Raw genomic sequence first — 15321 nt, 5'->3', positions numbered from 1 at the left:
CCTATCTCATTCCTAGGCCATTGTCATCAGTATATGGGTAGCTCATTCAATTAATTATTCAATTATGGATACCTTAATATGATAGGGTAAAATAAATGAAAAGAAATGAAATTTGTCAGGAGATCTGGTCTTAATTGCAAAGACTGTTGTCTGTAGAATAGCTGTCTGCCTTTCTGAAGAAGATTCCCTGTGCCTTTGCAAATGCCAGAGGCTTTACCCCATTTTCCTGGTTACTGTCTACGTAACAGACTGAAAAAGGTGAAAGGTCCAGGCTTCCACCCTGGCAGACAAAAGAGGACTCATGACACAACTCACTGTAGTTTGAAGACCTGAAATCAGAATCATAGACTTGATACATTTCAAGTCTTAGATACTGTAGGTGATATTAAGAAAAGGAATATTACAGCCAGAAAATACGATTCCCACACGTATCTAGTGTTGACCCTGTAATGTTTCATAAAAGTTGGAATTGCAATATATAATTGTGTAATGAACAAATGATAGACATATATCAACATAGGAATTTGCCACCTGGACCACCCAGCATATGCTGTGTCAGTCTGATGTGAGAGCTGTCTTCTTTGTGCATGACAAATAATCTGAAACAGCAAAGGGTTTGCAGGTGCAACAAGAAACAGCATAAAAAAATTGGCCTGGCATCATCTGTCTCCTCAGTATATACCATTTATTTCCCTCCGTGTGTTGTCTCTCAGTCATAGGTCACAATTGGGCCTTAGAGCCCAACCCAGCATGTTGCAGCCTTCCCCCTCCCAAGTACCCCCGGAATTGCTGCCATTGGCCAGTGTCCAAGGAGAAGGCTTGAACAGCTGCCCTGACAAATGGATTTCCCCCATTCAGGCAAGCAAACGGGGAGTTTGAGCTGCTTTGCGATACTCCCTGCCTCTGGGTTGCAGAAGCTGTTTAAAATGATAATAAAGCATCCTACTCTCTGACACTATGTATTTTTCTTTCTGGAAATGTACAAATATCTTCAGGATTCTTTCAGTGTAGGAGTTGAGGAATCATCTTTCTAAGAGTTGATTTCAATTTTGCTTTTTCTTTTTTTTCTTTTTTCCTCTCTTTCTCACAGACAGTAAGGATTGTATCCTGGAGCCGCTTTCCATGCCAGAAAGTCCAGGTGGCACCACCATTTTAAAAGGTTCTCCATCTGTGCCTTGTATTTTCTGTGAAGAACATTTTCCTGTGGCTGAACAAGACAAACTTCTGAAACACATGATTATTGAGCATAAGATTGTCATAGCTGATGTCAAGTTGGTTGCTGATTTCCAAAGGTAAGTTTTGTTTCTGTCCATTTAAGAATTAAATTCCATGTTCATCAGAGGAATGGCATGACCTATATCCCTATACAAATATGAAAATACTATTTTTTCTCAAACTTCTCCTTAGACTTTAAAAAAAATTGTGCTCCATTGCATACTGTACTTTTTAAAAAACTTTCTCACTCTTTTTCTCTTGAATGTGTATGTTGTATTTGATAATGTCACTATTTCCACATCTGGAAACAGTCCAGCTTTCCAAAGTAGATAACAGTCCTTTTGCCACAATTCATGAGATTGTTGACTTCTATGAGATTAATGTTCTTTTCATTTTTTAAGCCAAAGACATTCTGAATGAGTCCTTCCAGAAGGCCAAAATAGATTTGGTAACAGGCCACCCAGGAGGCAGTGATTAAGAACACGGATCCTCAGAGCCTTTCAAGCCAAAAGGATTTTGTTAAAAGTTTAAAAGTACTGTGATAAGACTGAAAACAACAAATAAAAAACTGTATCACTCAAGAAGCAAAAGCCATAGAAGAATAGATATCTGTTGAGATCAGTAACCAAGATGTGCCAGGGAAGATTAAAACAACAACAACAGCAATACAAAAAACATATAGAACCTAGTGCTTGAAAACTATACACAGTGGACCTGCAGGAATTTTTCTATTTTTAAGATTTATTTATTTATTTTGAAAGCGTTAGAGAGAGGAGAGCATGAAAGAAGAGATCTTTCATCCACTGGTTCACTCCCCATCTGGCTACAACAGCCAGTGCTGAGCCAGGCCAAAGCCAGAAGCCAAGAGCTTCATCCAGGTCTCCCATGAGGGTTGCCCAAATACTTGCACCATCTTCTGATTTTCTCAGACCATTAGCAGGGAGCTGGATCAGAAATGGAGCAGATAACACCTGCCCTGGCACCAAGATGGCAGAATGGGGAGGGAACTTACTGCTCTAGTCTAGGGGAAGATAGTTTAGAAAAACATGGAGACAGTGCAGTCTCAGGGAATAGTTAGAAAAGTACTTGGGCCCTGCACCCCATGGGAGACCAGGATAAGTACCTGGCTCCTGCCATCGGATCAGCGCAGTACGCCGGCCGCAGCGCGCTGGCCACGGCGGCCATTGGAGGGTGAACCAACGGCAAAGGAAGACCTTTCTCTCTGTCTCTCTCTCTCACTGTCCACTCTGCCTGTAAAAAAAAAGAAAAAGAAAACATCAGAGGAAGCTCCTTACAAATTAGAAAGACACTGTGGATCTATGTGGAGTGCGTGTACATGCACAATTCAGGACTCCAGCAGCCGAGAGCCTCAGCACCAGCTCTGGAGTGTGAGGTGAGACCAGACTGCAGCAACCCAAGCCACTGGCAATAAACCTACGGGAAGATCCTGGTATGAGTCTGGCTTGTAGCCCTGTGAGGGACAGCATTACCTGGCAACCTAGAGGGGAAGAAAGGGGGGTACACTTCTCTCTTCCTGTACATTTCTCTCTTCCTGACCAGCTGGCACTAATGTCTTGTAACTAGCCAAGAGCAGGAAGGTGCCATTTTGGACATACGTAACAGCTGTGCCAGCTTGTACCTGCGCGTCGAATAACCAACCGAGAGGAGACACCTAAGTCTGGCTGGGGGAATTGACAGGAGGCTGGGTGCTTGTGACTGTGGGAACCTTGTGTGCTAGGACTGTGGCAACACTGTGGCTGCGTGTGAGGATGCAGGGTGTGGATGAGACTTAGGGCAGTCACTGTGGGTGGCTCCACATGCTGGGTGCTCCCTGATTCCCTGTTGAGGGTCATTGCTGCAGGATCTGTGCTCACACCGAGGACTGCATGGATCCTTGTGGCAGGATAAATATTGCACCCACTGGAACTAACACCCAGGCATTGGCTCCCTTGGATGAGAGGAGATGAACATGAGAGCAGAAATTGAAAGAATTTGTCACCACTCGTCCATCATTACAAAAGATGCTTAAAGATGTGCTGCACACAGAAACAGAAACATGATCATCATTAGGAAAGAAGGTGAAGGCAGAAAATCTCCCAGTAAAGGTACAAAAGGCAATCCAAAGTAAGCAATAGAAATACTTATGGAAAAATGGCAAGGCCAATTCATTACTTATCAGTAGTCCCATTGAATTTAAATGGCCTCAACTCTCCAGTTAAAAGATACAGATTGGCTAAGTTGAAAAAATACAAAACCCATCTATTTGCTGCCTACAAGAAACACATCTCACCAACAAAGGTACATGCAGACTGAAAGTGAAAGGATGGAAAAAGATATTCCATGCTTACAGAAACCAAAAGAGAGCTGTGTAGCCATCTTAATATCAGACAAAACTGTTAAAAGAAACAAGGGCACTGAGCAATGACTAAGGAAGATGTGACTATCATAAATGTACACACACCTAATTACAGGGCGCCTGGCTATTTAAAAGAAATGTTGATGGATCTAAAGAGACAAAGACTCCCATACAGTAGTAGTGGGGGACTTCAATACCTGACTTTCAGCAATGGACAGATCAACCAGACAGAAAATCAGCAAGGAAACAGCAGAATTAATCGACACTATAGACCATATGGACCTAATGGATATCTACAGAACTTTTCATCCTAAAGATACAGAATACACATTCTTCTCACCAGTGCGTGGAACTTTCTGTAGGATAGACTGCAGGCCAGGGCATAAAGAAACTCAGCAAATTCAAGGGATTCGAAATCATACCATGCATCTTCTCTGACCACAATGGAATGAAGCTGGAGATCAACAACTCAACATATGCATATCTACAACATATGCAAGCACATGGAGGCTGAACAGCATGCTCCTGAATGAACAGTGGGTCATAGCAGAAATTGAAATAAAAAAACTGTTGAGAAAGTTTCTTTTTATACTATTTGTGGAAATCTTTTTTTTTAACTTTTATTTAATGAATATAAATTTCCAAAGTACAGAATATTGATTACAATGGCTTCCCCCCCATAACGTCCCTCCAACCCACAACCCTCCCCTTATCCACTCCCTCTCCCCTTCCATTCATATCAAGATTCATTTTCAATTCTCTTTATATACAGAAGATCAGTTTAGCATACATTAAGTAAAGATTTCAACAGTTTGCTCCCACACAGAAACATAAAGTGAAAAATACTGTTTGAGTACTAGTTATAGCATTAGATCTCAATGTACAGCACACTAAGGACAAAGATCCTACGTGAGGAGTAAGTGCACAGTGACTCCTGTTGTAGACACTCTTGTTTATGGCATCAGTAATCACCCTAGGCTCTTGTCATGAGTTGCCAAGGCTATGGAAGCCCCCTGAGTTCACTGACTCTGATCATATGTAGACAAGGTCGTAGTCAAAGTGGAAGTTCTCTCCTCCCTTCAGAGAAAGGTACCTCCTTCTTTGATGACCCATTCTTTCCACTGGGATCTCACTCGTGGAGATCTTTCATTTAGGTTTTTTTTTCCCCCAGAGTGTCTTGGCTTTCCATGCCTGAAATACTCTCATGGGCATTTCAGCCGGATCCACATGCCTTAAGGGCTGATTGTGAGGCCAGAGTGCTGTTAGGACATTTGCCATTCTATGGGTCTGCTGTGTATCTCACTTCCCATGTTGGACCATTCTCTCCCTTTTTGATTCTATCAGCTAGTATTTGCAGACACTATACTTGTTTATGTGCTCCCTTTGGTTCTTAGTCCTATCATTACGATCAATTGTGAACAGAAATTGATCACTGGGACTAGTGAGATGGCATTGGTACATGCCACCTCGATGGGATTGAATTCGAATCCCCTGGTATGTTTCTAACTCTACTGTTTGAGGTAAGTCAGCTTGAGCATGTCCCGAATTGCACATCTCTTCCCTCTCTTATTCCCACTCTTATATTTAACAGCAATCATTTTTTAGTTAACTTTCAGCACTTAAGAAGAATTGTGTATTGATTACAGTATTCAACCAAAAGTATTAAGTAGAACAAACAAAAAAAATACTAAGAGGGATAACATATTAAGCTGCTCATCAACAGTCAGGGTGAGGGCTGATCAAGTCACCGTTTCTCATAGTGTTCATTTCACTTTAACAGGTTTCCTTTTTGGTGCTCAGTTAGTTGTCACCTATTAAGGAGAACAAGTGGTATTTGTCCCTTTGGGATTGGCTTATTTCACTCAACATAATGTTTTCCAAATTCCTAACAGGGATCACTTTTTGGAAATCTTTACTAGTATAAAGTTAATTGAAAACAGATCTTAGTAAAAAATTTTTTTAAGATTTTATGTATTTATTTGAGAGGTAGCATTGCAGACAATGAGAGGGAGAGACACAGAGAAAGGTCTTCTGTCCACTGGTTGGTTCACTCCCCAATGACTGCAATGGTCAGAGCTGCACCAATCCAAAGCCAGGAGCCAGGTGCTTCTGCCGGATCTCCCATGTGGGCACAGGGGCCCAAGGACTTAGGCCATCCTTCACTGTTTTCCCAGGCCACAGCAGAGAGCTGGTTTCAAAGAGGAGCAGCCAGAACTAGAACCGGTGCTCATATGAGTTGTTGGTGCTGCAGGTGGAGGATTAACCTACCGTGCCACAGCACCGGCCCCAGTGAAAAATTAAAAATGGAAATAGGAGAAGGAGGAGGAAGAAGGGTGGCAGTAGGGGTGGGAGGGTGGGTACGATAGGAAGAATCACTATCACTGTGTTCTTAAAGTTGTATTTATGAAATGCACGAAGTTTGTATACCTCAAATAAAAGGTTTCTGTGGGGGGGGGAGATAAAAGATGCTAAGATCAATTATAATTATATATAACCAATAACTACAATTATACTTTGATTGTCTTACCACCCATTCTATGGTTCTGTTGCCTGCTAAAGTTAGTGTATATTCAAGTTACATGTAATACATGTAATACATGGAAATTAAAATGCTGGATATTAGTACATATTGGACTTCATTTTCATACATTTATTTAGCTTTCACATATTTCATTTAATTTTTACATGTGGGAAGATAGAGACTCTAGATAAGCAGGCAGAAAATGGAAAATTAGGCCTTTACTCCCATTATATGGGCCTCCACCCAAAGTCATACTTTATTTCTACCAAACCATGCAGCTTCTCAAATGTGACTAACTCCTCTTTCCTCCCTGCTGTTTTCCTTCTTGAGTTAAAGCCTGGCACGACATGTAGAGTGAAACTCATATGTGAAAATGTGAAAAAAGAAAGACAAAGAAGTGAAGCAACCGAGACACAAACTAGTGCCCATATGGGATCCTGGCATTGCAGGCAGCAGCTTTACCCACCATGCCACAACACTGGCCCCGGAAATATTCTTTCTGCATGAAATCTTACCCTTATAACCAAAGCACCAAGTGAGTTAGACTCGAGTGGGAACACCTGACTTAGAATGTCCAAACCAGCAGTCAAATGATACAGGCATTTATTCCTTTTTTCCCAAATTATAATCTCTGGAAATATTTGTCCAGGGAAAATACCTCCTCTTAAACCAGTAGTGGGGCAGCGCTGTGACATAGTGTTCTAAGCTTTGGCCTGCAGTGCCAGTTCGTGTGGCCTGGAAAAGCAGTAGAAGATGGCCCACGTGCTTAGGCCCCTGTACCCACATGGGAGACCTGGAAGAAGTTCCTGCCTCCAGGCTTCAAGTTGGACTAGCTCCAGCTGTTGTGGTCATTTGGGGATTAAACAAGCATACAGAAGACCTCTCTCCTGTCTGCCTCTCTGTCTGTAACCCTACCTCTCAAATAAATAACTAAATAAATTTTTATTAAAAAAAAAAAAACCTGCAATGGGTTAGTTATGCTTCTGTCATGACTGATTGAAAATTGGAAAGATGTTCTGTAAAGGCAACATCATGGTGGTTACTGGCTTAGTATAGTTAACTCTGAAAGCATACAATTTGGTGTACCTGATAGTATCTCCCAGTTCCCCTAACAACCATCAGAGTGTGCCATACATGGTAATATCCCTGAATCTAAACTCTGTTTTTCAGATCACATACATCATTCTCAGCGACCAAATTAATTCTCAGGATGGCTCTTACAGAGCAGCAAGCATTTAGAGTATGAAATCAAGCAGGCCAAGGGTTGAATGCAGGCTCCAAAACTTCCCAACCTTGTGATTTCCAGCCAGCTACTTAATTTGCTCTAAGATCAGTTTCCCCATCTACAAATTGGGGTTAACATGAGCCTTAGCAAGGTTGTTGAATAGTATATAAAACGGTATGTATAGCACCTGCAAGAGCCTGAGACATAGTGTGTACCTGTGCTGCCCATTGTAGTCAAAATGTCATTTGTATTTTGGTTACCAAAGATATATTTGAAATCTTAGTTTTCTACAACTATATCTTATCTGCAGTAGGCACTTATGTGGGTTTGAAAACCTAATTAGCATTTGTAAAATTTTATTCTGAGTTCTAAACAATCTAAACTTCTGGAAAGAAAAAATTGTTTTTAAATTAGAATAGCCAGCATACCCGCAGCAACAATATTAGCTGTTGTCTGGTCCTGATCTTTTCTCAGCTGCCTAGCATCGATGCTGAATACCTGTCGTGTGCCTTTCATCCACTCAATGTTGCTGAGTAGATTTTGGTGCTGCTTGGTAAGGGAACAGAAATAGAATAAACTAGGGGACAATTATGTGAATGATATATGTCACTGACTAGTAAAATAAGCTAATTTCTTTAAGAGAAGGCAATCTGTAATTATTCTAATTCATTATTTATTTTCTTTTTTTTAACTTTTATTTAATGAATATAAATTTCCAAAGTACAGCTTATGGATTACAATGCCCCCCCCATAACTTCCCTCCCACCCGCAACCCTCCCCTTTCCCTCTCCCTCTCCCCTTCCATTCACATCAAGATTCATTTTCAATTCTCTTTATGTACAGAAGATCAGTTTAGCATATGTTAAGTAAAGATTTCAACAGTTTGCACCCACATAGAAACACAAAATGAAAAATACTGTTTGAGTACTAGTTATAGCATTAAATCACAGTGTACAACACATTAAGGACAGAGATCCTACATGAGGAGTAAGTGCACAGTGACTCCTGTTGTTGACTTAACAAATTGACACTCTTGTTTATGGCATCAGTAATCACCCTAGGCTCTTGTCATGAGTTGCCAAGGCTATGGAAGCCTTTTGAGTTCACTGACTCTGATCATATGTAGACAAGGTCGTAGTCAAAGTGGAAGTTCTCTCCTCCCTTCAGAGAAAGGTACCTCCTTCTTTGATGACCTGTTCTTTCCACTGGGATCTCACTCGCGGAGATCTTTCATTTAGGTCTTTTCAATGAAGTGTATGTTCATAGAGTATTCTGAAAGTTTTCTCATATGATACCTAGTTATAAGTAGTCAGATATGTGGATTTTGTTTTAGGAACTTCTTACATTAAAAGTCAATCATTGACAAGATAATTAAGATTATTTTTGTGTAAGCCACCTAGTTCTTTTAAGATAGGAAATTTTAACTCTTTAATCATATAATTTCAGAAAAATATGATAATCTTTCAGTGATAATTGAATATTGTTAAGATTTTTCTTTTTCTTTTGTTCCTAAAATCTGAGGATTGTCTGAATTTAAGTTTGTACTTTCTTCTTTGTGCCTATGTATGATAGGTAAGTGGCTGTATTTGTACTGATCAATCTGTTTTCATCATTGACACTAATCTTATTTGGAAACCTAGATTCTGCTTGTCAGCTATCCTATAATTAAATAAAATCTTCCCTTAGGAAGTAAAAATTTGATTAATCCAAATTGACCAAGAGTATATCTGAGTAGATGCTGTTGTTTTTAAATATTTTCATCTTTTTTTAAAGATTTATTTATTTGAAAGCTAGAGTGACATAGTGATGAAGATAAAGATCAGGAGATGTTTCATCTACTGGGTCACTCCCGAAATGACCAGACCAGCCAGAGTGGTCCATGCTGAAGCCAGGAGCCTGGAACTCCTCCAGGTCTCCCATATAGGTGGCAATGGCCCAAGTACTTGGGCTATCTTCCACTGCCTTCCCATATACATCAGCAGGAAGCTGGATCAGGAGCAGAGTACCCAGGACTCAAACCCTTGCTCCAATATGGGATATCTGCATTGCAAGCAGTGGCTTTAACCCTTGCACCACAATGCCACCCTTTAAATAAAGTATCCAACTTCCTTTAAATAATAACCTCCTACTATTTAAGGAAACTAAAATTTTGTCTTCAAAACAAATGTTTGTGATCAGATTTTTTTTTAAGATTTATTTTATTTATTTGAAAGGCAGAAGCAGATTGAAGGAGAGAGAGAGAGGTCTTCCATCAGTGGTTCACTCCCCATATGGCCGCAATGGCCAGAGCTACGCCGAACTGAAGCCAGGAGTCTTCTAGGTTTCCCATGTGCGCGCAGGGGCCTAAGGACTTAGGACATTTTCTGCTTTCCTAGGCCATAGCAGAGAGCTGGATGCTGGATCAGAAGTGGAGCAGCAGTTGCTCGAACCGATGCACATATGGGATGACAGCACTGCAGGCAGCAGCTTTACCTGCTATGCCACAGAGCAGGCCCCCTGTGATCAGAATTAAGTTCGACCTTTAAGACATTGTAACAGGGGGGAGAGGGGCGGGAAGGAAGAGAAAGTCCCTTCTCTTTAACACCCCCAGCTCTCTCCTCCCTCCTAAGAGCAAGTGGAGGAACGGAAGCAATCATGGACAGAGGCCCAAGGAGGTCACGTGCTTGCACAGGAGGCATGTGCGGGGCATGCCAGGAGTAATTGTTTTACCGTTGGCAGCTGCAGGTGAAGCCAAGTAAAGAATGCAATCTTGGGAAGAATGAGGCGGTCTTGGGAAGTGAGTCTTACAGTTGCTGGATGCCTGCTTTGTCCTGAATTTGAATTTGTTGAATAACAACTTAATACATGCAGAATGCCTTTCACAGGTACAAAGAATTTTACGTGCAAGAATTTGTCATCAGAATAGGCATAATAACCTATTTGGAGTGCAAGTACAACACAAACATTTGATTGAGCTGCTAAAAAGAACTGCTAACCATGAAGAAAGTAACTATCTACTCATTATCAGACCTCAAGGATCAGGAAAGACAATGTTAATAAATCAAGCTTTGAAAGAACTCTTGGAAATAGAAGCAAGTGAAAATATATTACAAATTCACCTTATTGGACTCTTGCAGATCAGTGATAAAATTGCCCTAAAAGACAAGGCACTTAAGTCTGGAAAATGCAGTTGGAGATAAAGTTTGTGGAAGCTTTGCTGAAAATCTTTCATTTCTTCTAGAAGCTTTAAAAAAGATAACTGTATTAGAAGTTGCCCTGTGATCTTCATATTAGATGAATTTGATCTTTTTGCTCATCCTAAAAATCAAATACTCCTTTGTAATCTTTTTGTTATTTCTCAGTCTGCATAGACACTCCAGTATCAGTTATTGGTCTTACATGTAGACTGGATATTTTGGAACTTTTAGAAAATAGAGAAGTCACAATTTCCTCACTGATAGATACACTTAATGAATTCGTTTGGTTTTCCACAGTATGTTAAAATATTTAAAGAACAATTATCTCTACCTGCAGAAATTCCAGAGAAGATTTCTGCTGAGAAATGGAATGAGAATGTTCAGTGTCTCTCTGAAGACAAAAGTGTGAGGAAAGTATCACAGAAGCATTTCTATCCTTTTTTTTTTTTTAAAGATTTCATTTATTTATTTGAGAGGTAGAGTTACAGACAGTGAGAGGGAGAGACAGAGAGAAAGGTCTTCCTTCACTCCCCAAATGGCCGCAATGGCCGAAGCTGCACCTATCCGAAGCCAGGAGCCAGGTGCTTCCTCCCGGTCTCACGTGCGGGTGCAGAGGCCCAAGGACTTGGGCCATCTTCTACTGCTTTCCCAGGCCATAACAGAGAGCTGGATTGGAAGAGGGGCAGTAGGGCCTTGAACCGCCGCCCATATGGGATGTGGCGCCGCAGGCGGAAGATTAACCTAGTGCGCCCCAGCGCCAGCCCCCAGAAGCATTTCAATGTCAGCAAAACCTGCGGTCATTACACATGCTATTGATGCTTGCTTTTTTTTTTTTTTTTTTAATTTTTATTTTTTTTATTTGACAGGCAGAGTGGAAAGTGAGAGAGAGAGACAGAGAAAAAGATCTTCCTTTTGCCGTTGGTTCACCCTCCAATGGCCGCTGCGGCCGGCGCACTGCACTGATCCGATGGCAGGAGCCAGGTGCTTCTCCTGGTCTCCCATGGGGTGCAGGGCCCAAGTACTTGGGCCATCCTCCACTGCACTCCCTGGCCACAGCAGAGAGCTGGCCTGGAAGAGGGGCAACCGGGACAGAATCCGGCGCCCCAACCCGGACTAGAACCCAGTATGCCGGCGCCGCAAGGCGGAGGATTAGCCTAGTGAGCCACAGCGCTGGCCGATGCTTACTTTTAATTGAGTAACAGCATCTCATCCATTTGTGACTCCAGCAGATCTGATGGAGGCTAACCAGTTGTGTAGCATGGGTTCTAAAGCCAATATTGTACATGATCTATCAGTCTTGGAAATCTGTCTTATAATAGCAATGAAATATTTAAATGACATCTATGAAGAGGAAACCTTTAATCAAATGGTCTACAATGAGTTTCAAAAGTTTGTTCACTGGCTTTGGATCAGTGCAGCGCCGGCCATAGCGGCCATTCGGGGAGTGAACCAACGGAAGGAAGACCTTTCTCTCTGTCTCTCTCTCTCTCTCACTGTCTATAACTCTACCTGTCAAAAAAAAAAAAAAAAGTTTGTTCAAAGGAAGGCCCATTCTGTTCATAATTTTGAGAAATCTATTGTCATGAAGGCTTTTGAACACTTAACGACAATTAAAATTAATAAAGCCCATTGAAAGAACTTCAGTAAATTCAGAGACAGTACCAGCCAATGAAACTGCTTTTGGATAATACTCAAATTATGAATGCTCTGAAGAAGTACCCACACTGTCATACAGATGTTAGGCAGTGGGCGACATCCTTACTACACTGGAAAAGAATATAACTTCAACTTTGGCATTTTAGCCATTCTGTAAAAAGCTAAAAAGTTATTGCTTCACAAAATATGACATTTTCTTATTAACATTTTTGTATTTATTAGAGATTGTTGGGTGTGTTAAGTGCCTTGGCTGTGTCTTTTCTTACCTTTGAATCCTGTGCAGCAACTTGATTTATAATTCCAGTGATTGATTTAGATTATGTTTAAGTGACATATTTTACTCAATAAAATGCAACTGTTTTAGGGGAAAAAAGAATTAAGTTCAAATCTTCTCAGCATTCTATGACTGTTCCCTAATTTCAGAAAAGAAGTTAGAGGAGGGATGGGAAGGAGGGATCAGTGAGAGGTTCAAGTTGTTATGAATGAATTCACTCGCAGAGAATTTCTCAGAAACTATTCATTTTTTTCATTGCTTTTTAAAGATTTATTTATTTATTTAAGAGGCAGAGTTACAGAGAGAGGGAGAGACAAAGAGGATTCTTCCATCTAAGGGTTCACTCCCTAAATGGCCTCAATGGCCAGAGCTGGTCCAATCAGGAGCTGGAAACTTCTTCCAGGTCTCCCATGTGGATGCAAGGTCCCAAGCATTTTGGCATTTTCCACTAGTTTCTCAGGCCATTAGCAGAGAACTGGATTGGAGCGGGGACTTGAACCAACACCTGTATGGGATGCCAGCACCACAGGCAGATGCTTCACCTACTATGCCACAGCACTGACCTGAACTGTTCATTTTGAGTACATTATATAGAAGAAGATGACAGGGGCCGGTGCCGTGGCTCATTGGGTTGATCTTCCACCTGTAGCACTGGCATCCCATATGGGCACCAGGTTCTAGTCCTGGTTGCTTCTCTTCCAGTCCAGCTCTCTTCTGTGGCCCAGGAAGGCAGTGGGGGATGGCCCAGGTGCTTGGACACCTGTACCCACATGGGAGACCAGGAGGAAACTCCTGGCTTCAGATCGGCGTAGCTCTGACTGTAGCGGCCATTTGAGGGGTAAACCAGCGGAAGGAAGAGCTTTCTCTCTGTCTCTCTCACTGTCTAACTCTATCTGTCAAATAAAAAAAAAAAAGAAGAAGATGACAATAGATGAATTTAAACCTTCTTGTGCTTACAAGAAGTAAGCTATATGGTTTCATATTCATTATAGTTGATGTTTTCTCTACTGAAACAAAGTAACAGTAAAATTTCCTGGGACAGAGGAATAAAAACAAAAATAAAAATCTTTCCTTTGAGCTCATTTAACATAGTTATTTATACAGAGCTATTTTCTGACTTTTTTTAATTAGATAAAAATTTCTCCAGAGACAAATGTGAACTCCTAAATTCTTGGCCCCTTCTATATTAAATTCTGCTCATTCAGTGCTACTTAATTAACAGCCATATCTCAAACCTTTAAGCCTTTGTCAAGAAGCACAGCATTACACTGAAGGCCTGGGCAGGCAAGATACTGCTACAGGGATTTTTTGTGTAAGACAATTCTATGAGACATGAAGTTCTTTTGAAAGACCATAAGTATTTGCCACTGACCTTGTAATTACCTTTATGGTTCTTAAATAAAGTACAAAATGCTTGATGACTATCATCCAAATAAAGAGTCTGTGCCCTGTATTTCATGGTGACTTTTATATATTGAGTAGTCGAAATTCTAGCTTTGAATAAACTAGAGAAGTAGGAAAAAATGCAGAAGAGAGTTATAAATGATCCCTTAAGTTTGAAAAATACATTTTAGTGGAAGAGAAAAAATGTCACAAGAAGTATGTATTAAAAATCTGCTGTCTTTATACTATCTCTCAATTGAATACGGAGTATCTGAATTCCTGTACCAACAACAAGGAAATGTATGTATTGACACACCTTCTAATTCTAGTTATGAACTAAGAAAACACTGCTACGTGTTTGATTAGGATTTTTCTTTAACTTTAGACTTAGGTCAAATGTATGTTAGATTTTAGGTCTGTTTATATAATATAGCACAATAAGATATGCATAATTTTATATATTTAAATTTTTAATTTGCAGCATAGTTTTTTTTTTTCCTTTGATTTGTTGTCACCCAAACTTTGATCAGGAAGAGCACGCTGAAATAATGACTTTGTTCCTTTTGTCCCATCCTGTTACCTGCTTTCTTCCTGTGCCTTTGTAAGCCACATAATGTCTTAGAGATGCTTCTAAATATGGTAGCTGAAAAACATTATTTCCAAAATTCATAACTACTTATTAATGAAACAGTAAAGTAACTTTTAACCAACGTAAAGATTACCAGACTATATAGCAATATTTCCTCTCTCTTCAGTTTACAGGAAGCCCTCTCTATTTGAAGAAGACAACTGAGGTTCTGCTAGGCAGAGTATACCAGTGATTAAGTCAATCAGTGTTAGTAATTGCTTCCCTTGTACCTATACCTTGAGATAGACTCTGATACCAAATAAGCAATATGGGACATTGATCCCTTTCAAAGATCAAGGAGACAGTACCCAAACATGGAAATCTTGGGAGACTAAAACCCATTGATTTTTGCTCATTGATCATTGTTACCTGTAGTGGACTTCTGAGTACCTCTTGCCTAATCAACAGACCCAAATATGTATTATCAACTTTCAGTCATTAGGTAGGAAGTTAGGAGAATTCCTAGCTTTAGAATGCTTTTCAGAAAGGAAAGACATTCCCTCTTTCTGTTTTACCTTGTCAAGAAAGCAATTTTTAAGACCATGTGGGTCCCTGAGGAAAAAAATGTTTTGAGATATCCATTACAACTATAATTCTAGGGGCTTTTTCCTCCCTTTACCTTCCCTTTTCTGTCATTTTATACAGATTGTTTCCCATATGACACTAGGGGAAGTTCAAGTTTGACTTTGGAGCCAGAGGGTCTAAGTTCAGGTGCCAGTTCTGACTTTCTAACTGTGTGACCTTAGGCAGATAAGCTTCAGTAAGTGTTAGTTGCTATTGTTGTCATCATCATCCTTACTTTACTCCTCACCACCTAGCCTGACACTATAAATATTATCAATAATTATATTTTATTTATATTATCAATTACATAAACTTTTGACTTT

At 40.3% G+C, this 15321-nt stretch overlaps 1 protein-coding gene and 1 pseudogene across 8 annotated transcripts in view; both read left to right on the top strand.

Moving 5' to 3' along the window:
• ZNF277 (zinc finger protein 277) overlaps positions 1-15321 on the top strand; it is a 148968-nt gene that overhangs the window by 72947 nt on the left and 60700 nt on the right. For 5 of the 8 annotated variants that reach the window (XM_008258387.4, XM_008258388.4, XM_070071110.1 and 2 more), the window contains one exon: positions 1091-1292. In XM_008258387.4, the coding sequence (XP_008256609.2) occupies positions 1091-1292 (202 nt within the window). Of the gene's footprint in view, positions 1-718; positions 859-1090; positions 1293-15321 lie in introns of those variants that run through there. The other 3 variants (XM_008258389.4, XM_070071109.1, XM_017342766.2) reach the window with 2 other exon arrangements.
• LOC127491808 (origin recognition complex subunit 4 pseudogene) lies at positions 1300-14172 on the top strand (annotated as a pseudogene).

Source organism: Oryctolagus cuniculus, chromosome 3, assembly GCF_964237555.1.
Source record: "Oryctolagus cuniculus chromosome 3, mOryCun1.1, whole genome shotgun sequence".
In the NCBI taxonomy this organism is placed as follows: Eukaryota; Metazoa; Chordata; class Mammalia; order Lagomorpha; family Leporidae; genus Oryctolagus; species Oryctolagus cuniculus.
This window is presented reverse-complemented; position numbering and strand designations above follow the sequence as displayed.